General features: G+C 38.7%; 2 protein-coding genes across 5 annotated transcripts in view; one reads left to right on the forward strand and one right to left on the reverse strand.

The window, feature by feature from the left end:
* Positions 1 to 14,650, forward strand: part of MSH5 (mutS homolog 5) — a 29,352-nt gene extending 14,702 nt beyond the window's left edge. Inside the window, exons 1-3 of one of the 4 annotated variants that reach the window (XM_042447313.1) lie at positions 6,131 to 6,228; positions 7,430 to 7,568; positions 11,735 to 14,650. In XM_042447313.1, coding sequence (XP_042303247.1) covers positions 11,766 to 14,213 — 2,448 coding nt within the window. In that variant the 5' untranslated portion in view covers positions 6,131 to 6,228; positions 7,430 to 7,568; positions 11,735 to 11,765 and the 3' untranslated portion in view covers positions 14,214 to 14,650. Of the gene's footprint in view, positions 1 to 6,130; positions 6,229 to 6,382; positions 6,425 to 7,429; positions 7,569 to 8,732; positions 8,813 to 11,734 lie in introns of those variants that run through there. The other 3 variants (XM_042447333.1, XM_042447323.1, XM_042447342.1) reach the window with 3 other exon arrangements.
* Positions 1 to 26,250, reverse strand: part of AKAP7 (A-kinase anchoring protein 7) — a 90,119-nt gene that overhangs the window by 59,075 nt on the left and 4,794 nt on the right. The window contains exon 2 of the mRNA XM_042456917.1: positions 18,164 to 18,276. Coding sequence (XP_042312851.1) covers positions 18,164 to 18,276 — 113 coding nt within the window. The remainder of the gene's footprint in view (positions 1 to 18,163; positions 18,277 to 26,250) is intronic.

The raw sequence follows: 26,250 nt of genomic DNA on the forward strand, positions 1-26,250 counted from the left end.
TTCCTGTTCAACTGTTCTTTCTGAATATGCAAACAGTGGCAAGATAGAATGGGAGATGAAATATCATTCTCCGTTTCTTATGCTCTCTTCTCCTTTTTGGTAGTTGTGATAATTGGGCTCAAGGTAAAGGAAGCTAGAAAAAGTGCAGTGGTACAGTGGTGAAGTTGTGAAGTACACAACTGAAGGTATTTTGTTCAGGGTTTTCACAGTACCAGGAACAAACACTGGCAGTATTAATGTCTAGGATCTGTGTGTATCATTTCCCCCTAGATCCTGTACTTCACTGTATCTGACAGTTAGGAGAAATGGGAGAGCCATTTATACCTGTGGAAAGCTGCAATCTAGTATTGACAGTGTTCCAATAAGTAGGGTTGACATTTAATCAGGAATTCTTGACATCTAAAGACACTTCATTTCTTCTAAAACCCTTCTTTCTCCTCCCATTGAAATCATTAGGAGGGAAGAACTGGGTCCCAAGTTTGAATTTCTCTTTTGAGTTTATCAGACAAGGGAAATTGGAAGTATAATCCGATGGCAATCTGAACGCAATCATGGGGTTTAACGTTATTGTGTGATAACCCACTACACACAAATTCGGGCAATGGGAAGTCAGTCCGAATGCAATCATGTGGTTTCACATTATTGCGTGATAGACTGCCACACGTAAATTCAGGCAATGGCATGCTATTTTGGGGCAATGGGGAGCCAGTTTGAATGCAATGCGTATTCATGTAATTGCACGAAACTAGCGACTTTAAGTGAATGCGTTCTGGCCCCACTTTCTTTTCATTCAAATTTAAGAGAAATTCCTCCCATTTGATAAACTCCTTTGTCTCTCTTCATCCATTTCCTCCCTTGTTTCATGTTTTTACACTGTGATCCTGAATGCACTGAGTTTTCTTTTTTACTTATCTCTAAGTCACTCAGAAGGGGCCTAAACACCCAAAAGGCACCAGCTCTGTCTGGTCTTGGAAGCTAAGCAGTGCCAGTGCTTGTTAGTACTTGGATGGGAGATCACCAAGGAATACCAGGTGCTCCCCATTTGACCCAGTTCATTTTTATAGTGCACTGAACAACGAGAAAGAATAGTATCTGTTTTGCATAACAAGGTCCGGATATGCTCTTAACTGAACGCTGTTATTTTTAATTGTACAGACTTTGCATATTTATGCTTAATATGCCATTGCTGTGTTAAAACTGGTTGTGGTTGTTTTGCTCTGTTTTTAATTTTTTTATTGCCTGGAGGTCTGTTGACTGTAATAAAGTCTTTGATTGATTGACTGAATACCAGGTTCTATAGGCTATATTTCAAAGGAAGGAACTGGCAAAAAGACCTCTTGAGTATTTGTCTAGAAAACCTAATGAAATTCATGGGGTTGCTTTAAGCTCACAGGTGACCTGAATGGACATGTACACACAGAAGTGACTCAGAGAGATTTTTGGCTAAAAGATAGATGAAAGTGCTCTAAATAAATGAAAATTGTGTGTGTGTGTGTGTGTGTGTGTGTGTGTGTGTGTGTGGTAAATAGTGTGGAGGATATGCCTGTCCTTATGATTGACATAAGACAAAGTATCATCATTTCCTGCCCTTAGGACTGCTCTGTAACTCAAAGTAGGTATAATTAAAATTATCTCATATTCTACACCTGTGCAGACTTATTGAAGAAGGTCAAGGAGGAAAGTGCCAAGGTAGGTGTAATGTTGAACATTAAGAAAATAAAAATAATGACCATAAAAGATCTACAAGAGTTCATCCTAGATAATGAAAAAACTGAAATAGTCAAAGAGTTCTCACAACTTGGTTCAAACATTAATCAGAATGGAGACTGCAGTCAAGAAATTAGAAGGCTAGGATTGGGGAGGGCAGCTATGAAAGAACAGGGAAAGGTACAGCACTAAAGTGACAATTGCCCAAGCCATCGTATTCCCCATCACCCTGTATGGATGTGAGAGTTGGATAGCAAAGAAAGCCAATAGCAAGAAAATAACTCATTCAAGATGTGGTGCTGGAGAAGTGTGCTGAGGATACCATGGTCAGCCAAAAAGATAAACAAATGGGTCATTGAGCAGATCAAGCCTGAACTCTCCCTGGAAGCCAGGATGACATATTTTGGCCACATCATGGAAGGCATGAATCGTTAGAAAAAAAATTATAATGCTAGTTAAGGCAGAAGGTAGCAGAAAGAGAGGGAGAGCACATACCAGATGGATGGACTCAGTCAGAAAGGCCATGGGCCTGAGCCTGCAGCACCTGAGCAGAGCAATGGGGGACAGGGAGTCTTGGAGAAGTCTCATCCACAGGGTCGCCATGAATTGAGTCTACACAATGGCAGTTAACAACAACGAACACCTGCATCTACATTCTTTTCTTCCCAAATCTTTCTGCTGTTTCTCTGTGTCTGTTATATACTGCAAGTCTCTCAGGGTATGATATGTCTGTCATACATATTCTTTCTAAACAATTATGAACATCAATGGAAACTCAAGAAATAAATAAATACATAAATATTCATCTAAGGGAATCGATAGTTTTGTAAAACTATAAGCAGCAGTCTTTGCTGAGCATAATATAGTGTAAGTATAAAGTGCTATCTCAGTCATCAGTTTAAAATGTATAATAGCAAATAGAAGAATAAGAAATAAACCAAGTGTTTACAGTCTAAAGAAAGCAGGGGTTCAATAATTATTTGAATTCAGTTTCTTTACTGATTTGTTTAATGGATTCCGTCCCACTTTGTAATGGGTATCGTATCTCTTTGAAAATACAGGATACCACACACACAGAGAGAGAGAGAGAGAGAGAGAGAGAGAGAGAGAGAGATACACACACATTTATGTCATATAAAAGAAAAGAAAAACTGAATAAAAAGAGTTTAATTGTAAGTGTAGTACACTCTATATATTTCTATCTAAATTATTCAGTTTGTACATGAAGACAAGTATAGTTTCTTATTTATATAATAATCATTTGCTTTTTTGAGGAAGATTCTGGACCCAACAAGGATCTCAAAAGAAAGTCCAATTTTGCTCATAGATGCTTTCTTTCATTCTTAAATTATCACTGTCATCTAGTGGTAAAGCTCTTGAACTACATATGTCTCAATATGGTTTGCTGCTGCTCAAATCTCCTTAAAAATAGGTCAAATTTAGGATTTCACCACTTCCAGTTTCACTTTTCTAGGAAAAAGATTAACCCTGGAGTTTCAAAAGAGCTGCCACTAGTTCAATGCTGCTTTTTTCAACTCAAGTGTAAAATGCAGAAGCTAGTTATTTGTTTATTCCTGTATTGCCTACCAGTCCATAAGGGCTCCCAACGCAATGAACAAATTAAAAGAAATTAAAACAATACCAAGACAAAAACATTGATAAAACACAATAAAATATTCTTCAAAAAACTCTTGAAAGCAGTCTAAAAATAATCCTAGAATCTAGTTTCAAAATAGTTAAAACAGCACTAAGTGTCATGTGGAACAGCACTCTTTGATGGGGCCAGCTTACCTTCCTTGGGTAGAGAGTTCCACAGTGGAGGCGATGCTACAGAGAAAGTCTGTTATGTGTACCCACCAAACAAACTTGATGAGATGTGAACACATATATGCCCTGATAGTTTATAGAATATATAGAAATGAGTTGATACAATGCCAAGTCGCACAGTCAGTTGAGAAAAATATATCAAATTTGTTCCATTAACTGGAAAATGACATTTAAGTAAATGAGAAACTTGAAATATACTGTATACACTCGACTATAAGTCGACCTCATGTATAAGTCGAGGGCAGGTTTTGGGGCCAAAATTATGGATTTTCATATGACATAAGTCAAGGATAAGATTTAGGGACATGTAACAAAGGATGTAAAAGATGAAGCAATGGAAAATGATGCTAAAGAACTTATAAAATTCTGGCAGACATAACTGTGTTCACCCTAAAGGCTGGATGCATGATAGAGTAGAGGTTAGTACTTCTTTTTAGGTGCTCCCAGATTGGACATTTTGCCTCTCTACTCAGAGACAGGTAATCACTCACACACACACACACACATATATGAGTTAAAGTACTAGGGTTAGGGAGTATGCGGTTGGTGCGCGCTCCCTAAGCCTTGTATCACCTGGAGCACGCACCGCTTTATGGAGGTATGTACTGGCCCATAATTTTGTTACTAAATCAAGGAACAGGCAAAGTGCACCCTGAGGACCCCATATGCCCCACCCAGGTCATTTTGTGATCCTCAGGGCCCCCAGGGCTCAAAAATATATATTTTGTAGATTTTTTGGAGGGGGCTGCCTTTTTGTAAAATGGCATCTCCTGGGCAAAGGTTCCTTCCACAGTCCCTGGATAGCATTGGGGAAATTTGGGGGTCATTTTTGGGAGCATTTTTACAGGTGAAACGTGTGTAGTTGAGACAGTACCTGCCGCCTCCCAAGTCTCCTAGCTTCTCACAGTTGCCCATCCTTGCTCTATACTGTAGGACAACACATGGTGCAGAATAATTTGTAAGTGTGCAGTCTTCCTAACGAAGGGGCTCGTAGGCTCACAAAGGATATTAGACAAACTGGATCTCAAAGGGAGTAGCTATCTGTCTTGCAAATGGGATTTAAAGTTTATTTCCTGGACTGAATATCCCAGTACCCTCATGGCCAGGAGGAGGAGGGGCCCGCCTGCATGAATATCCTTCCAGCCCATCTAAAATGAAGACAACCACAACATCTTGAACAAATGCGGGGCTGTAACTAACATCGTCAACATTTTCTTCTTTCTTTCTCCTGTATGAGTTTTAACACTTTTGCCTGATGAAAAAGCCAGTGGAGCTTTGAAAGCTTGCAACTTGTATAATGTGCGTTTTGGTTGTCCCCATAAAGAGATCGGTGTCTTGTGGATTTTGGGTGATACTGTACTTTGCTATTATGCCAACACGGCTACCCCTGTATATGTTTGATGGATGACTATGATGGGGGTTACTAGATCTCAGGACTTGGTCCCTCTTCTCTAATTCTAGGGACAAAAGTGCTGCCTTGAAAGGTGTGTATATATGCATTTTCTTCATTTCTTAAACTTGTTTTCTTGTTTTCTTTTCAATTTAAATAGCATACTTTACGCAACTGTGATTGATGGTTAATGTATCATGCTTAGTGACATTCCCAGGAGCTGCCTTTTGGAACATCATCCTTGGAACGGTACCAGGGCATGCATCCTGTGATAAGAGGTCTTGGCCTTAAAATCTCATTATCTAACATAGTCCTGACTGGTCAGCCCTAAATATGGTAGATGTGCTTACAAGTGTCAAGTGCCAATATTTAGTGGATGGCTTGAGGTAGATTGTAATGGCATTGGGCCTACAACGTGAGGCTAGACTGTGATTATGAATAGGGTTGCCAGAACGAAAACTCGACACTGCTCCTGTTCTTTTCATGGTTGTGCAGAAGAGGGAATTTCAGCAAGTGTTGCTTGTCACACAACTAGGTAACAAGTGACACCTCCTGAAATTCCCTCTTCTACACAACCATTAAAGGAGCAGGAGCCATCTCCAGTTTTCACTATGGCAACCCTACTTATGATACTTTCTACTTTCTGAATGTGGACTGTTTTTTAATTATACAATATATGTCTTGTATATTTAAATGTGGACTGTTTTAAATAGCATATGCCTTGGATATTTAAACGTGGACTGTTATACTATGTCATATTTGTCCTTTTAAACTGTTGCGTGTTTTAATTAACGTCTTTTAGCTGATGTTGTTCATTGTTGATTTGTTGCTGTTCCTCTTCTTGTGGAATGAGGTTGAGGACAACAACAAGTCAACAAGGAACAACACACAACAGTTTAAAAGGGCAAATAAGACATAGAAGATTTTCACACGACATTGCTATATCATTCCTTTAACGTCCCAAAGTGCAGTGGAATCATCATAACAGTTAGACGATTCCAAAAGATTTTCAGGCTGTTAGTGTTCTTAAAACGTTGATGTATCAGAATTCAGCAACAAATGATTACAAAACTATTTCAAAACAGTTGAATTGCTGAATTCTGATATACAGTATCAACGTTTTAAGTACATTAACAGCCTCATGTGAAAATCTTTTGGAATTGTCTATCTGTTATGACAATTTCAGTACACTTTGGGACAATAAAGGAACGATATAATGATGTCGTGTGACAATTTAAAACAATCCACATTTAAATTGTATATGCCTTACACAATTTAAAGACATATACCATTTAAAACAGTGGGTAAGTAAGATTTATTATTATTATTATTATTATTATTATTATTATTATTAGGTCAACACCTAGGAGAGAAATGTGGTAGCTGTAACCCTTCAGACACTTCAGACTACAACTCCCACAATTCCTTGCTTGAATGTGGCAGCTGCAGGCCAAGATTGCCTGAGGGACAAAAGACTCCCCATTTTGACACACTAAAATGGTTAAGAAGCTGTTTATGTGGGATGACATTCAAATTATAATTTATTTTTAAAATATTGTATTATATTAATGTATAAATTATCATTTAGCCTTCCTCCTTTCCTGACAGACTTGAGATGGGGGCATGGGGTGGCCCAGCAACGCTACACTGTGAGGGACTTTCCCCTCCATCACTGTATTTTTAAAGCACTTAGGAATTTCTGTTTCTTTGGAGGGATGTAGAAAATGATTCTGTGGGAAATGGAGGCAGGATTGAGCCCACTTCACAAGAACAATGTGCCTAAAGTTACTTATGCCATTTAAATCCCCACAGCCATACTTTAATAGGTTGTTGTTTTCTTTACAAGGGTAAAGTAAGGCTGCATCCGTGCACTGCAGGAACAATCCGGTTTGACACCACTTTTAACTGCCACAGCTCAATGCTATGGAATTCTGGAAAGTGTAGTTTGTTGTGGGTGGCACCTACTAAATACATTTCCCAGAATTCCACAGCATTGAGCCATGGCAGTCAAACGCGGTGTCAAACTGGATTATTTCTGCAGTGCAGATGCAGTCTGTGGTCCAAAACACATTGCAGGAATAATTCAGTTTGAGACCGCTTTAACCTGGCTCAGTGCTAGGGAACCCTGGGACTTGTAGTTTATTGTGGCACCACAGCTCTCTGTCAGAGAAGTCTTGCAAAACTACAGTTCCCAGAATTCCCTAGCATTGAACCAGGGCAATTAAAGCAGTCTGAAACTGGATTATTTCTGCAGTGTGTTTTGGGCCTAAGATAGTCTTAATTAATTCATAAAAGCAGAACTGTTTATAACTTAATCTTCTGACTCATTTACAGTCATAAAATGGTGGCTAAGCCTCATTCTACCATTTGTTTGTATTACATGTCTCTCTGTGTAAGCATTCTCTGCAGTTTGGTTAGCTCTTCAGCAATGGCTTCTTTTGGGCCTGCTAGTAAAACTTTCCAGCCCTGTTCTTGTCCACTAACAAACTCTTTTCTCCTCCCCAGTTCCTTATCCCATTCTCTTTGGCGGCAGGCGAAGATGAGATAAACTAACACGGAGAACCAGCCTAGGAACCCTTGTTCTTAACTCGTGGAAGAAATGAACCTAAAAGAAAAAGGCTACCATTTGTGACTTCACAGGAAGGTAACAGGCAAAACTGTTTGGGAAGAGATGCTATGACTGTCACAGTATGTATGCTGCAGGTAGGAAGGGGAGAGGATTTGAAAGATCTCGTCTTATTTATAATGGCAGTGAAGAAAAAATTGCCAATGAAGAAGTAACAAACCAGGTTGGGAGATTACAAGAAATAAGTGGAGTCAGGGAGTGAAAAGAACTTGTAGGACCTTTGAGATTAACTGAAAGAAAGAAGTTAGTAGCTAGCATGGGCTTTCATAAACTTCATCTTACTTCTTCAGGTGCATGTTTTGGAGTGGAATTAGGAAGTTGCTAAAGCTTGTAAGGCTGCATCTGCACTGCAGAAATAATCCGGTTTGACACCTCTTCAACTTTCATGGCTCAATGCTATGGAATTCTGGGAAGTATAATTTTATGAGACATTTAGCGATCTCTGTCAGAGAGCTCTGGTGCCTACAAATCCCTGACTTCCAGCACTGAGCCTTGGCAGTTAAAGTGGTGTCCACTGGATTATTTCTGCATGGGGATGCAGCCCAAGTGTTGAAACGTTTCTACTTAAACAACACCCCCCCCCCCCCCCCCAGCAGTATGCATATCTTTATAGTTAACATCAGAAAAATAAGGGAAACTGGGTGTAGCATTCCTCCAGAGGCTCAAAAAATCAAAGTCAGACAGAAAGAACTTAACCTGTTTATCTAATGTCAGTAATTTAAAAACACTCTTGCTGATAGTCAGGACAAAATGAAAAATGAGGTCTGGGGTTTCAACAGGAAAACATGTTTAGAGGCCAGAGCTGAGGAAAAATATCTAACTTCTATGAGAAAAGGACACTTTTCTCTATTTATTTACTCTCAGAGCGGCTAATAAATTGTTAATTGCACAGTTCTGCAATATTCTGCCATTTCCTTTTTATATAAGGTTTTAATAAAATGTTTTTTACATACAAGTAAAAACACAATATGTACAATTACACACACACGCACACTCACTTGTATATATTATGTATTACATACATTCTATGTGTGTGTGTGTGTGTGTGTGTGTGTGTGTGTGTGTGTGTAAAAAGAAGAAGAAAGAAAAAAGTATCAGTTTGTGGGGAAAATAAAGTGTGACTACACTACTGTACTAGGAAAGTCTGACTATTGGGGGTTGGGGCTGACTGGAATGGAAGAAGGCCTACAGCAGCGATAGAGAACATAGCAGATTTAACAGTGATAGAAGGAAGAGCTGAGATGATATAAAACTGCTGATCAGTAAGTAACAACAGAAGACTACAAGAAGATAATAGTGTTGGTGCTGCCTGTATAATTTATTATACTATGCTGTTTTTGTATGGATTGTAAACACTGTGCACTGCAGCTTGGAGACAAATCTATAAAGAGGGCCTGAGAGTATGGGGCAATGACTGGAAAGTGCAGTATAGAGGAGGGATGTATTAAGCACTTTAAATACAATAAAGTGTAAAAGTCAATCCCTCCACTCTACCATCTGACCTCCCTAAATGTTATGATCAAAAACAGCTGTTATTAAAGGAGATCAATCACCCATCTAGATCGCCAAGTTAAAATAAGAAGTATGTATTGTGTGTGTGTGTGTCATCCATCCATCCTGTTGATTTATTGTAGAGCTTCACATTTCACTGGGTCTTTAAAAGCTGCACTTCCCCTACTAGCAAGTGAAGCAAAAATGAGACCTGAATTCTTACTGTGTAAATTCAATTAATATGCACCTTTTTGTTACATAAATAGAAGCAGTGAGGGATGAGAACAGCCTTGGGACTGTGGGACTGGAAAAGAGAAGTGTAACTCCTTTGTTTGTTTCACTGCCAAGGTCCTGATAAAATTTGCCTTTATGAAGTTGTTACCTACATTTCAAGAGAAGCTGCTATCAGCACCAAGGGAAACTTCTCTAGAAATACAAACAGCAGCATCACAGAGGTGATTTTTGCTGCAACTACACAGTATAACAGAAATAAAGAGTTATGCTTCCTCTTCTCATGCCCTCCATTCCCGAAGTTTCCTTATAACTGCTATTTGCCTAACAAAAGCATACATGTTACATGTATTCATACAATTAATATCACACCTGCTTTCGCGTTCCCAAAAGCAATCATGACAATACCCTTCATCGGCACTGCTAATTGGTATGTAGTTATTCATAGAATCATAGAGGTGGAAGAAAGCACAAGAGCCATCCAGCCATTCCATGCAGGAATACAGAATCAAAGCACTCCTGACAGATGGTATCCAGGCTCTGTTTAAAAACCACCAAAGAAGGACACTCCACCACACTTCAAGGCAGCATATTCCACTGTCAAACAGCTCTTACCATCAGGAAGTTCTTCCTAATGTTTAGGTGGAATGGGTTTTTTTTTCCTTTCTGTAGTTTGAATCCATGTCCTGTGTCCTAGTCTCTGGAGCAGCAAGATATAAAGTTGCCCCTTCTTCCATATGGCAGTCTTTCAACATTTAAACATGGCTATCACGTCACATCTTATCCGTCTCTTCTTCAACTAAACATACCCTAAGCTGCTCTTCATAGGACATGGCTTCCAAACCTTTCTCCATTTTGGTCACCTGCCTATGGACATGTTCCAATTTGTCAATATCCTCCATGAATTGTGATGCCCAAACTGGACACAATTTTCCAGGTGAGGTCTGACCAAAGCAGAATATAGTGGTACAGCTACTTCCCTTGATCTAGACACTCCACTCCTATTGATGCAGGGTAGAATTGTATTGACTTTTTTAGCTGCTGCATTGACTCATATTCAGTTTGTGGTCTATTAAGAATCCCAGATCCCCTTTGCAAGCACTGTTGTCAAGCTAGATGTCACCCATCCTGTATCTGAGTGTGTTATTTTCTCTCTCCCCTAAATGGAGTACTGTACCTTACATTTCTCCCTGTTGAAATTCATTTTGTTAGTTATGGTCCAGCTCTCCAATCTGTTAAGGTCATTTTGAATTCTGATCTTGTTCTCTGGGTTATTAACTAGGCCTCCAAATTACATGTCTTAGATGGAATTTCTATCCAAGGTGTTCTTTAGGGTAGCATTTCCAGTATAGAAAGATTAGCAGTATGAAAATGTTGGGTCTATTTTAAAAATGGCTGTCCACAGCCTTTAACAAAAATAAGCACGCTTTTGGAATCCATTAATCTGTTGTAGTTTATGTTCTATTTGATCTTCAATGTACATTAGCACTCCCACTAACAGCACACTCAGGTTTTGAGTACCAACAGTTCTCCAAAAAAAAAAAAAAAAATGGAGCCTCTGAGAAGTGATAAGGGGGGTATCAGTGTGCTTTAGGGAAACTTGAAGGTTTGCAGAAGTAATATGAGCAAATCCCCTTAGAAATATCCCAATTGTGAGTGAGCATGCTCACTAGCCAGTGAATACTGTCTGATGGGCTGCATGAAAAGGAGGGAGGAAAATGAACAGAATATCTCAGAATATGGCATGACTACCTGGCTGTATTTATAATAATGTGACAGTTTTGTCCATTCTCCTAAAATCAAAACAAACTCATAGACATGCAATCAATTTATTTTTAAAAGAACAGTGTTAAGACTCTATTGAGAAATTCTGCCATTTTTTAGCCCATTCTCCCAGGGAAGGCCTTTATATAAAACAAGAAGGCAACTAGAAGTCAACTCTGTGGGATACTGGGGGCTATGAAGGCCTCAAAAATGATTCTGGGAGACTACATGCAGTCCATCAACTACACTTTTCCCATCGCTATGTTAAAAGAGAACCCCCTTGTGCTAGAAAGGGGAGAACTCTAAAACAACATATAACAAACAATAAGACAACAACAGACATCTCATTTTATCTTAGCAACCTGCAACTTCTCTAATTAAAATATGTAATTAAAGTTAGAAAGAATGAGGCAGCAATATTATTGTTAAATTTTTTTCTTAGTCATAGATAATTCAAGGAGAACATTTTGGAATTTGTTTTTTAAATCAAATCATGATCCCCTTTCTAGTTCTGTTAACTGTAAGTCCAGATCACTGCCAAACCTATCATTTGACTTTGTCATTTTTCACATGGTATATCACATGGGTTTGGAGATAGGAGATCCCAAACTGGGAGGGGGTATGTGAGGGATAGTTATATGAAGAAGAACGGGTCTTAAAGGATGAACCACTAATAAAAAATATGCTTGTTTACACAGCCACACAGCTTCTACAATTTTATTTTTAAAAATGAATTCTACTTCTACTTTTGCCACTCAGTGCCAACCCAAACCACTGCCTATTAATGAACAAGAAGAGGAACAAGGACAGTCTGAGGTCTGCTTGTGTGTACTGTGGTATGGTGGAGAGCTAGGGATTGCTTATTATGATACTGGAGACTGCTCAATCTACTTCATGACAGAGTCACCAGACAATGAAGACCTCAAGCTCCTCCAAAAAGTGGTTGATGAAGTACTACCTAAATACATATTAAGTAGTGCTAAGCAAGATTATAGTATTGCCAAATTTTTGACCAATATAAAAACCTTGGCGAGAGACAAACAAGGAGGAACAAAGCCAGAGGTTGTCCTCTATCCAAATACGGATTTTGGCTTAGAAGTAAGCAAGCAAAGGATCCTGTCTAGGCAATTCCCTTTTGTCCCATCTCACATGACAGCAATGGAGAAAATCCTCTTTTTATCCTCAGTTATTCCTTTTGAGAGCCCACTTGTGATAAGAGCATTAGGAGGACTGCTGAAGTTCCTTGACAGGAAAAGGCCTGGTGTTGAACTAGAAGACAGTCATATTGCTGTCCCCATACTGGCCTTTAAAAAGTTTGTATTGACAGATATTGTAAATGTTGATCAAGACACTTACTGTGTGTTGCAGATATTTAAAAGTGAAGTGCATCCTTCTGTGTATAAACAAGTCAGTGGGAAAAAAGAAGGACTCAGTTTATATGGAATACTGAACCACTGTAGGTGCAAGTGGGGAGAAAAGCTGATGAGACTGTGGTTCATGAGGCCTACTCGCAACTTGACAGAGTTGAACAAACGCCTAGATGTTATCCAATTCTTCTTGTTAGCTCAGAACCATGAAACAGTTTTGACCCTACAAGAATGTCTCAAAAATATAAAAAATGTACCTCTTATTCTTAGGAGGATGGCTCTTTCTAATACAAAGGTTAGTGACTGGCAGGCATTGTACAAAACAGTGTACAGTGCTGTGTGTCTCAGAGATACATGCCGCTCTCTACCCAAGACCATTGAACTCTTCCAGACTATTTCACAGGTCTTCACTGATGATCTACATTACATTGCTAGCCTAATCAGCAAAGTGGTAGATTTTGAAAACAGCATCTCAGAAAACCATTTCACTGTCAGGCCGAATGTTGACGTTACTATTGATGAAAAGAAACGAAAGTTGATAGGGCTTTCAGACTTCCTCACTGATGTGGCCCGAAAAGAACTAGAGGACTTGGATAACAGGATTCCATCCTGTAGTGTTATTTATATTCCCTTAATAGGGTTTTTACTCTCCATTCCACGCCTGCCCACCATGGTGGATAAGAATGACTTTGAAATTGAAGGTTTGGATTTCATGTTCTTGTCAGAAGAAAAGCTACATTACCGCAGTGCCAGGACAAAGGACTTGGATGGCTTGCTTGGTGACCTTCATTGTGAAATAAGAGATCAAGAAACACTGATCATGTACCAGCTACAAACTAAGATTCTGGAAAAGTCTGCAGTACTTAGCGATGTGATTGAATACACAGCACATTTGGATGTGCTATTGTCCCTGGCAGTAATGGCTCGAGAGAATGGATACATACGACCCCACTATTCTCATTCCCACATGATCCGTATTAAGGATGGAAGACATCCTCTAATGGAGCTATGTGCAAAGACGTTTGTGCCCAATTCAGTGGAGAGCAGTGAAATCAATGGACGAATCAAGATCCTCACTGGACCCAATTCATCTGGAAAGAGCGTATATCTAAAGCAAGTGGGACTTATTACATTTATGGCCCTGATTGGCAGCTATGTCCCTGCTGCTGAGGCTGAAATAGGGGCAGTGGATGGAATCTATACAAGGATCCATAGCCGGGAATCAGTATCTCTTGGCCTCTCTACTTTCATGATTGATCTTAACCAAGTAGCCAAAGCAGTGAATAATGCCACTGAAAGGTCTTTGGTCTTGATTGATGAATTTGGCAAAGGCACAAACACAGTAGATGGTCTCTCTCTCCTAGCTGCAGTACTAAGGTACTGGATTAAACAAACAATCCACTGCCCACACATTTTTGTTGCCACTAATTTCCACAGCTTAGTGCAGCTGAAGCTCCTGCCTGACACTCCTCTTCTCCAATACCTGACAATGGACACTCACCAAGATGGAGATGAGCTTGTGTTTTTTTATCAGATCAAAGAAGGGGTGTCCACTGTCAGCCATGCAGCCAATATTGCAGCTTTGGCAGGCATGCCACCTAAGGTGATTGCTCGAGGAATAGAAGTGTCAGAACTGCTCCGCAACGGAAAGCCCATCCAGTGCCTTGACCATTCTTCAAAAGAGAAACAGTTGCACAACTGCAAATCTCTAGTAGATAAGTTCCTCTCCCTAGATCTTAATGACCCTCATCTGGATTTAAAGGAGTTTATGAATAAAGAAGTGCTGCCATCTTCAGCTTCTGTACTTTAACAGTATGATGTGTCTTGTATTACTCTGTAATGGGAAAGAGTTTGGTCTAGTTGGTTATGGCATCAGCCTTTCTTCATGTGAATCCATCTGTAAATATCAATAATGCCTATACAACTTGTTACCTAACAAACTAAATGCAACCTGAAAACCATGACTTATCAAGCTGTCCATTCTGCGTTATCTGAAAGGCAGTAAAAGTAAGGTAATTTATTAATGCTCTACTGAAAAAATATTTATGGCAAGGGCATGGTTTGGGAAGTCAAATATTATACAGGCCTCAGGTAAACAGTGGAAAAAGTGCATTGCAAGAAACCACAAAAAAAGGTCAGGGGGACATTTGTAGTTTTAAATCTAATGTTCTTAATATGTAAATACAATGCTTATTTTTTTATGTTAGTGATGCTACATATTTGCCTATTATGTAATATTTTATAACATAACTGGAGTATATTCTGGAGACAACAGTCTTTCCATTAATTTAATCTAATTTGTAGATGCTTCTGGGATGTACCATTATATGTAAATTGAATATATTTTATTCAATTTTTGTGCCTTTTTAATTTTTTAAAAAGAGACAATGAAAAACTAGGAAAAGGAAAGGATTGAATGAAGTTAGTTGTCACAGCAGATATTTTCATATTATATGCTTTGTGTGCATATGATATAAGATGGCATTCCACTGAATTACATCTTCTACAGCTCATATTACTTTAATTCTTACATTACAGATCCTATACATTTATAATAAAGATTCTTCCAACTTCTTAGCCTTAAAGCCTTATAAGTATTTAAATGTTCAGATATTTTGTTTGTTCAAAATGCTGCCTATCTCCAGAATACAATTAAAATTGTGGTTCAGAGACAACAATGGATAGCAGTTTAAAAAACAAGACTGAAAAGAGTATTTGGTCAGACCATCCATCCCTCCTCTTCTCACATCTTAATATTTAGTAACCTCCTGATTTTTAGCAAAATTTAATTTGTCATTACATCAAAACTGGCAAACCATGGCTTACATTTGTCCTGTAAACCACAAATATAAGCAAGTATCAAATCAATAAATGTGAGATTCCTTACAACCTAATTCACTATGTTATGCGTTTCACTGAACCTGTTGTCAGTATTTCCCGTCAGTGTCACATACAATTTAGATAGATTTGAGAATACTGTACAATTAAAATCATATGTAAGTTTATTACAACAACAGAGTGGCCTCATAAATTTTCTGCTGAACTCTAATTAGAAGCAAGACAACAGGCATCCTCTAAGATGGAGATATTTATTCCTTCAACCTATGGTTTTCTTATTAACTGTAGGAGAAGAAACACTAGAAATAAGAACACAGAAATACAGAAATGAAAGTACCTTGGTTGGGTGGAAGTGATGTAGGCCAGGCAAAGGTGGAAAGACACCTGGCTATATTCCTATCTGACCAAAGAATGCTCTTAAAATATCAAGACAAAATATGTAGCTGCCTAATTTAAAATTTTCAAAATGTTAATTTTTTGACTTTATATTTTATCTCCATTTCCTTAGTTTTACTAACTGCTATCCAATAGTACATAAACCTTCCTGGACATGGAAAAAATAATCCCACATATTTAAATGCCTTAAATGTAATTATTATACAGTAGAGTCTCGATTATCCGACGTAAACTGGTGGTCCCATAGGTCGGATAGCCGAAAATGTTGGATAATCCGGAGGGTCATAGGAAAAGCCTAGCAATCACTATGAAAAGCTTTGAATCACTATGAAAAGCCTTCCAATCACCATGAAAAGCCTTCCAAGCACTACGAAAAGCCTTTCAATCATTATAAAAATACAAATTGCAAAAATTTTTTGCTTGGAGCCTTTTCCGTCTGGGGGCGTGGCAAGGGCTCCAAGCCACGCCCACTGATCTAAAATAATCTGGAATGTCAGATTACCGAGAGTTGGATAATCGAGACTCTACTGTACCTTAAAAGAAGCTATACCACCCACAGGGATACACCACTTAAAATATTATGAAGGAAAAAGGTCTGGCAAATTAAAATCTGTTGGCTCAACATGCATTGAACATATATAACAGTAATTATGAAAAATCCTTAAATGTTAATACACCGCCCGGGTCACTACAATTCAGTTGTTGCAATTTAATATAACATTAAGCATACACATCTGCAGCAGTTACTGGATAAGTATGAATGGCAGGGATGGGGCCCATCACCAAATATAATGTCAGTTGTGCAGCCAACAATGGGAATTCAGAGATATCAGTTGTCTCACTTTTTTAAAAAGCTACCTTTGCTACTGCTCTCACATTGCAATTCAATGTACAGTACACTTAGATGGAATATTACATGAATGACACTTACTTCTGAGTACACATATATGGGATAGCACTCATGGCCTAAATCCAATTGTTAGTTGAAACTAGAGCAGATCAATGGAATCAGTGTGAACTAGCTATGCCCACATTTATGTAAGATCCATTACTTCAAGGAGTATACAGTGTGCCCTTGTTTTACGCAGGGGATCCGTTCCAGACACACACACACCGCGTAAAACAAAAAATGCATATGCTCGAGCCCCATTACAAGTAATAGGGCTCGTGCTTGTGCCAGCATGCGCCAGCAGTGGCACATTGTTTCTTCCAGTGCATGGCACCAGAAGAAGCAGCACTGCTTTCCGCGTATGACGCGGGCACACTGTATACTACTTGAGACTAACAATTAGATTTAGGCCTCAGTGTTTGTTTTGCTAAATCTGTAAGAACAGATTCCCCAACTTATTTTTTAACTCAGACAGAATCTACTGCTTGTCCGGGTGACGGGTGACAATATATTGGAACACTTGGGAAAATGCACAGGTGGGCTCTATTTAAAATGATAGAGAACTTTCTGAAGAGAGAAGAGGAATAGTAAATAAATCTTTAGCTCTATAGCGTTTATTCTTATTTTTAATGCATATGTTTTAATGGTTCTATAGGAAGTTTAATTACATTTTAATTATTTTTTGTGTTCTTGTGTGAGCTTACTTTAATTAGTGAATCTGCCTTGAGTTTTGGGGAAAAAAGACGACAACAACAAAAGAATGTGCAGGAATGGATTGGTTGTGCATAGCTGAGTCAGGAAGGGGTACCTAACCAATGGACCTCCAGTGCTGACATACTGTAAATTTTAATCAAAATCCATGTTTAAGATATAAGATAACCATCCTATAAAGACTATTGTATTATATCACCAGCGGGGACGTAGCCAAGGGGGGGCGGGTTCTGGGGGTCCGGACCCCCCCTCCATTATAAAAATGAATGGTGTGTGCTGCTGCGCCGCCGCACTCAAGCCCCATTATAATGATGGCACTTAGTCTGGACCCCCCCCCCTTCCTAAAATCCTAGCTACGTCCCTGTCACCAGCTAATCGAATTCTGTGGTCACAAAACAAATAAATTATGATTTGGTTCCAGAAATAATCTGAAGGCCTATGCTCCCTGAAAATCTGTTTCTGAGAGCTGAAGGACACTTAAAAACAGTATTAGAAACACTTGAGGAAAAGGAGGGATATGTGAAAAAGCCTATCCTCCAGCTCAAAGTCCTGATAACAGAAAGGCAACTCAGGATCTAAGCCCATGAGAATACAGAAACAGTTGGAGATAACTGTCTCTTAAACTCATTTTAGATATGTAATACCACATCTGTTGTTGGATTACATTTTAACTGTGGGATAATGACTTTATGATTTTCCTGTAAATATCAGGTTAAGAACCTTGAGAGCAAAGTCTGTTTCTCTCGTAGTACATGCAATGAATCATCAGCACTTTACCACTGTGCTATTAACTTCAGTTGCAAGGCTAAAAAATATTGATACTGTAATATTTGGTGAATTTAAACCTCCTTCACGGTAGATTCTTTATGGTCACAGCGCCCCACATGCCCTGCAATAGATAAGGTAGTGTACGAAAGTGATCATACCTGTTTTCGTAGCTCTGGGGATTTTGACAACTTCATGAAGGTCAAATGAGGCTTAAAAGCTCTCTCATCCTCTATGCAGATGCCCTTATCCAGAAATATGTTCTTCACACTCTCTAGGTGGGAACAAATGTAAGACTTTAAGATTCTAAATATTACATGTGGTAAAAAGTTTATTGAAATAAAAGGCACTTTAGTTCCATCTTTAAAATAAGAAACATTAATCAGAAAGAGAACAAATGTTACTTCAAATTAATCCATATAATTTCACACTTGCAGCTTAGTTGACACATAAAGTGCATATGATTCACATGCAAACTACTTTTACAGGTTGAGCAATTCTGTCCTGCTATTCTGATAAGAGTAGCATTCCAATATATCCTACATAGCCTTTAAAAGGACATACGTTGCTTTGAATAGAGACTCTGTCACACATCACTTCTTTCCACAACTGTGGCACCTAAGAGCAAAGACTTTCCGCCCAATACTGCTTAAGGCATAGTCATTTTGACTCAACTATCAGTGCAACAACCTAGATGGTCCTGACAAGAAGCCAACATAGTGCCACATGCTATGGAATTTACACTGGCAGGATCAGTTAGCATGGAGATTTTTATTTTTTTATAGCACTGGATAACATTTTATCTTGTATATTCTGTACTGATCTTCTGCCTTAGACGTTATAAAAAAACTTTTCTTGTCAAAACTGTAAGAAATAAATTATGTTTAAAAATAGGAAGCCAACAAAGGGCATAGGGTTCAATTCCCCTCCTGGCCACAAAACCCACTGGGTGACTGTGGGCAAGTCATCCTCTCTGAGCCTCAGGGTAGGCAATCGCAAACCTTCTCTGAACAAACTGTGCCAAGAAAACTCCATGGTAGGTTTGTCTTAGGGTTGCCATAAGTCAGAAACAATTTGAAGGCACACAGCAACAACAACAACAGATACCACAAGCCTTATCACTGCCACTAGCCTGTTTAATGTCTTTGAAAAGCATTTGTATGATGCTGGTTTATTTCTACATTTGAGCACTGTAGTCTAACCTCAGTGTTGTACACACATTTTGTTAAGAGATCAAGATTATGATCCATTCATTTTGCATTCTGTCTCAGCAATTGCACAGGGGCCTGTGATGCCTAGTAAAACAAAACAAGCATTTGTAATGGCAGAACAATATTTATGGTCATTGGGGCCTTCTGGTGCTCTATATTGACCTGAAAGGGTTAAGATGTCTTACTCCTTAAAATAACAGTTATTACTTTTCCCCCCCCCCCCCCCAACAAATATAACAGAGAAAGAAGCTGGGGCACTAAACAAAGCGCTTGCACAAAACAGTGAGGAAGGAGAAACTAACAATAACTTGCCCATAAAATTTAAAAATCTTCATCAGCCAACAAAAGTCTTTCAAATAGCTCTGCTTGGAAATACTACAGATAGCCACATAAGTGGGTTTTAACTAACAGGGAAATATCTGTGCTTAAGTATTATACAGTCACAAAAGATCTATCTCAAATCAAGGAAATCAGTATTTTCTCAAATGAGTGAAAAATTGGAGAAATTCAAAAAAGCATTACATAGACTAAATTATGTTAAAACACACAAAACAACCTTGAAGGCTATACCAGATGAAGAATTGTTTATTAAAATCCTATCACTTTCAAACCATGTTCTTATCTGGTTGCTTGGTAAGAAGAACAATGATGAAAATGAAAGCTTCTCTGAAATACCTTGTCCTTCACTATTAATCTCCTGCAAATATATAACTATATGGAAAGGCTGGTATTTTCTTAGAATAATAGAATTATCAGGAAGTTTTTCCTAAGAGTGAGGTGGAATCTCTTTTTTTGTAGTTTGAATCCATTGCTCTGGGTCCTATTTTTTGGAACTGCAGAAAACAAACTTGCTCCATCCTTTGTATGACATCTTTTCAAATATTTAAACAGAACTATCATATCATCTCTTAACTTCTCTTCTCCGGGCTAAACACAACCAGTTCCCTAAGCAGCTCCTCATAGGACATGGTTTCCAGGGCTTTCATAATTTTGGCTGTCCTCCTCTGGACATGCTCCAGCTTGTCAACATCCTTTCTGAACTGTGGTGCCCAAAACTGGACACATTATTCTAGCTGAGGCCTGACCAAAGCAGAATAGAGTAGTCCTATTATTTCCCATGATCTAGACACTATACTTCCATTGATACACCCTAAAATTGCATTGGCTTTTTATCTACTACATCACACGGTTGACATGTTCAACTTGTATTCTATTAGGTCTATCAGATCCCTTGCTGCATTCTCAGCTTCGGCTGATACACCAGCTGCGCCCCTTCCTGGAACCAGGAGACCTTGAAACAGAAGCTGGTCACCTCTCGATTGGACTTATGTAATACGCTCTACATGGGGCTACCCTCGTGCCAAGTTCAGAAACTTCAACTTATACAAAATATGGCACCCAGGTTAATTACAGGCATTTCTTGTAATGATCACATAACACCGCATTTGAAATCCCTTCACTGGCTGCCAATTAATTTCCAGGCAAGGTACAAGGTGTTGGTGATTACCTTTAAAGCCCTACATGGCTTGGGTCCAGAATACTTAAGGGAACGCCTTCTTCCATACTGTCCATCCCGCACTCTAAGGTCCTCGGGGGAAAATCTACTTCAGCCAAAAAAACTAGACTAACCTCAATTACCCAGAGGGCCTTTTCCATCACAGCTCCGAAGCTATGGAATGACCTGCCAAAGAAGATCCGTGACATTTCTACTCTTACAGCCTTTAAGAAGGTTCTTAAGATGGATCACTTCCAGCAGGCCTTCCCTACCTAGTTCCTCTCCCCGTTTACTGTGACTTACGTCACTCTGTCCACCAATTCTTAAATTTAATGAGAAGAATTAAATTAAAATTAATTAAAATAATATTCTTGCCTCAAGAAGAAGAACCCTTCCTCCGTACATCAGACCTGGGAGGGAGTGAAAAAGACAAGCCCAGTTCCATCAGTCTAGCTGTGAATTCTGTGACTTACGCCACTCTCTTTTATCTTATCTTATCTTATTTTATTGTATTTTATTTTATTGTATTCTCTGTATTTTTATTGCTCTAACCTGCCCGGATTCCTTGTGATTGGGCGGGCTATAAATAAATAAATAAATAAATAAATAAATAAAATTATTATTATTAATTTGTCTGGGCTCCGTTTATGTGGGCAATGGTGATGTCTTTGACTCCTTGATCTTATCCTTGATAGGATTCTCAGATCTCAGTGCTTTGGCCTCTCAGGGCAAAAGAAAGCCACCTCAGGGCAAGAACGCTGTCATAAACATGTATATTCTCCAAAAGGACTGTCTACCTACTAGCCTCTCTTATTCTTTCCCTCTTAAAGTGTCTCAAAGTGCAGCTAGGATTAGGACATAAAGGATGGAATTCACAGAGGAAGAGATTAGTGACAAACTCACTGAATGAATAGAGTACTACTTCATTACTTTTCCTATTGTTATCTTTCCCAGTTCTGTTTCCACCTTTCTTACCTGCAGTACAGTTTTCTTTCTTGGTCTAAGATGGGTTACACTACTGTTAGCAAAAAAGCATAGTACAAATGTTTGTTGTTCTGCTCTCCTTATTTATTTCTTTTAACTCTTTATTTCATTGTTCTCTTCATTGTTCTCTTTCCCCTTATGCTCTCACCTCCTGGCTCTGTGTGTGTGTATAAAATCTTCTTCTTCTCTCTCCCCCTCTCCTTCTCTTTCTCCTTCTCTTTTCTCTCTGCAACTCTGCCTATATTTAACTCCTTTATTCCTTAGTTCTTTCATTTCCTAATTTCTACCTCTTAACTCAACCAACTACACACTAAACACTTGTCAATTCTTTTTCTTCTTCTCTCCTTCTCCTCCCTCTGTACATGTCCTAGCTGCTTTTATCTGCTCTTTCCTTCCCTGGCTCTCCTCCCTCTATCATTTTCTTTCTCAACCTATGGCCTCCTCAATTCTGGCTATAGTTGCCTTTTCCCTTCTTCCGTGTCCCTCTCTTTCTTTCATTCTGTCCCCACATTTTGCTGTATGAATCATCTTCCTTCTCCTACCCTCCTTCTCTGCCTTCCCAGCTCTTCTCCTTTGCCACATTAAAGAATGTCTTAAACTTTGACTGAGATATGTTTGATTGTCAGCATTGTAACACTATAAATGCCATTAAAGTCAATAGTTTCTGAATAGACATGCATCCATCATTGGCCTGTTGGTCTAGCACTGTTATCTCTCCTCATAAAAATAACTAGCAATAATTAATAGCATTATTATGACCATTGACGGGGGTGATCAAGAATTCCACAACATGAGTGCACGATAGGAAAAAATGTGAGCAGAGAGAGCATTGGTTAATAGAAACAAATAATTCAAAGTAGGGTTCAGAAAACTTTCTTTTTGCTTTCAAGTCTCCTTGCTTAGAATACAACTCCCATGTGTTATTTGAAGTAGTGCTGGCCAAAGTACTAAAATAAGTGCTGGAAAAAGTTGTTTTTAATACAGAGCTTGAAAAACATAATTTCAAACTCCTTAGTTCCACTTTATAATATTTTTATTTGAATGTCATGCTCTAAGCCACTGTGTTTAAAGCTTAATGAACCTTACTTAATAACATCAGCAGGGACTGTCCCTGTGTGTCAGTGTTTGTCCATGAAATCTCAGAGTCCAGCCTACTCCGTAATGGGCAACTCTAATCCTAAAGAATGCCCCAGAATTATCTGCAACATGCAGGATCCTGTGGCAGATGTACAAAAAATCTTCACCAATTTAATTCAGATGTGAAAGGTTCCCTGAAGGCAAGAACCTTGAGACCATTTACTTAGGTCCATTTCAGAACAGGATAGCAGCACTGAAGTTTTTCTGTAACTGCCATTGTATGAGAAAAATATATATAATGTATTTCACACAAACAATTGTTTGATTTCTTGTCTCCATTTATGCCATATTTAGGGTAAGGCGGTAATAATATCAAAGCTCACACCACTGTTTTCTGTTTTTAGATCAAAGTTGTTGCTTTTGTTGTTATATTTATTTCTCTGTAGAACCACTACAGAGATAAATTTGGCTTTTAATAGTTTAAAAAATATCAAATTCATGTGTGCAATTTCTCAAGACTGTGTCAGATGACAGTTCAAAAGAAATCAGCATTCATACTGCTTTGTTGCCAGTTGAAAGCACCATTTACTTGTGTTTAACTGTTCTATTTACTGTTAAAATAGGTCATTTGGGACATTTCAGGATAATAAAATAGAATGCAGTCTAGGAGTAAATGGCACAGAATCACATCTCTTCTACAATACCTGACCTTTCTGCTGGCTCAATCTGGCATTTACATAAAAGACAGCAGGCAACCTGTAGTCTTGGACTGGAGATGGGCATACAGACTATGCTGAGGAAGGTTCACACAATGCCATGGCATTCCTATGGATGCGTGGGGCTTGGAAACTCTGTGCCTGCAATCATCTGTGAATACTCTGGTATTTGCCAAGACAATGAAACCCTGATTCAAATTTTTAGAAAATTCTTCCAAAAAGACTGGAATCCCTTCAAAGGCCTTCCTTTCCTCACAGTGCTCCTGGAGTTAACTATGGGAATGAGGGTTGGGGAGTACTGAAGGAGAATAATGTTCAGGAAAGAGCACAGGAAGAGCATGAAGAGATGCTGGGCAAGGCAGAAGGGGGTTGAGGAAACCTAGGGGCTTTGGAGGAAGACAGACAATGGGTGAAGCATTGAAGGGTAAGGCAAGCAGGAAGAGCATAGGAGAGAACTAGGGAAGGCATGCTGTACAATACAGGGTTTTGTGACCCATTGCAGTCCAAAAAACCATAATGTATATGCCTGTATCTGCGATTCCCTTGGTGTGTAAATCGATGGTTGAATGAAAGGCCTTAAGCTGTTGCCACCCCTGATTAAGCTGAGGGAAAAGACATGGGAGAAAGAAAAACATTAACAGAGCTGGATTTCAAGAAAAAGGCAGGTGTGGAAATAGAGACAAGAGTGGTTTAACACAGAAGGTAAAGACAGTGAGATGCCTCTAGGATGGCATGGGGAGATAAAGAGATAAAAGGGGAGAACTCCTGAAAGGGATAAAATAAATGTGTGACAGAAAAATAAATCACAGAGCAATGTGAAAAGAGAAAATGGGAGGGTAACAGATAAAAATGAAGAGATAACTGTGGTTAGAGAGAACAGAAGTGAAAAAGCAGAACATGCAGAAGAAATAGGGAGGTGTAACTTAGATGTGTAAAGAAACAAGTGGATAGAGAAAACAGATGAGGGTGTAGAGAAGAGAGCATGAACAAACAGGTTGTAGAGTAGAGAGAGTGCTATAGAAGAAAGAGAAAAAGAAGAAGAGTTAGATCAGTACAGAGAAGGCCACTATGGTGCAAAGAGGGAAGAGATAGTGATGCTACGATGTTGTTACTCAAACAGAAAAAGGCTATCAAGAAAAAAGTTAAAAATAAATTTGACAAACATGGTTTTCTGCAGGTGACCTATTTGTGTAGCCCAGCTCAGTTAGTTGTTCCGAATGTAAAAGTGGCACTCAGAGTGATTAAAGCTGAACACCTCTGCTACAGATTAAAGCTATCATCTTCTACCCAAGGAACAAAATCAGCCAAAGAAGATTTTAATACAGGAGTCCTGCAAGGAATAATTTAGTTCTAATCATCTCAGGACTCTTAAAGGTACAGACTTTATGAAAGTATTTAATGAAGTGGAAAGGAAGTTAAATGGCAGATGGTTTTAGAAGTTAGGTTTTAAAGACCCAAGGCTGCAGTGTGGAAAACAATGACACAAAAGAAGAGCCTATGCTAGATACAGAGAAAGAGAAAAAAGCAAACCTCCTCAAAGTGAAACAAATAGTTCATAGAAAACCCTGGCTGCATCCACTACAGAAATAATCCAGGTTGATACCACTTTAGCTGCCATGGCTCCATCCTATGGAATTCTGGGGTTTCTAGTTTATTGGGCACCAGAGCTCTCTGATAGAGGAGGCTAAATATCTCACAATACTACAATTCCCAGACTTTTATAGCATTGAGCCATGGCAATTAAAGTAGTGTCAAACTGGATTATTTCTGCAGTGTAGATGCAGCCCCTGATAATGAGTATAATTTTTTTTCATGAGGAAAAGTAAACCTGAGATAAGTTACACATTTTTTACATGGAATCTTCTATTCATGCTGTTTAATTAATATTCTTAAATTGGCTTCAGATTTAATTCATGTGGGTAGAATAGCATTATTAAGAGGGAGACTATACTAGTCTCACCTGTTTCTGTTGCTCTCTACATGTCAAGAGTGATGGTCTGAAGAGGAGAGCTTCCTCTGTCTGTGAAGACTCTTTACACAATTTGTGTCACAATCACTGGCATTCAATGTTTCTTCAAGTTATGACTTCTATAATTAGGGGTTAACTACCAGCTGTAATAGCTTCTGGGAAGAATAAACAGAAAGTATTTTAGAAAGTTCATGAGCTCTCAAAATCAGGGATAATCATATTCTTATATTAAACGATCCATATCAAATTCTTGGAATAAACTGGTCTCCTCATGAATGGCACAGATGTGCTTGAGAAGCAGGAGATTAAAGTGGAGCAAGGGGGAATGAGGTATGGATGTGCTTTATGAAAGATCTTCTCAAGTTAGGAGCTCTTTATAAACCCAAAGGAAGCGAGACAGTATTGCAAAAATACAAACAGAGAGAAAGAGAGAACAAGATCTCAAGCACATTTTAAATAAAGTTCCCAGGGATGCAGGTAAGAGAGAAACCTGCATACACTCTACATACTACCACTTGGGCACCCTTGGTTGAAGGTACACCAACTGGAGGTGCCCATTGCAACGGCGACCCCTCCTGTCAGGGTGACTCTTCAAAAAACACTTTAAAGTGGTTACTTTTACTTTAAAACAAAGTGTACTCTCCCAATGAATTTTGACTTAAACCAAAAAACAAATAAACACACAAACAAAATACAAAAATCCCTGCTTATTTTAAAGTGATTGTTGTAGAATGAGGAATGTAAAGAACTGTGGAGTCGAAGGCTTTCATGGACGGCATCCATAGTTTTTTGTGGG

The sequence above is a fragment of the Sceloporus undulatus genome, chromosome 1 (genome assembly GCF_019175285.1).
Source record: "Sceloporus undulatus isolate JIND9_A2432 ecotype Alabama chromosome 1, SceUnd_v1.1, whole genome shotgun sequence".
In the NCBI taxonomy this organism is placed as follows: Eukaryota; Metazoa; Chordata; class Lepidosauria; order Squamata; family Phrynosomatidae; genus Sceloporus; species Sceloporus undulatus.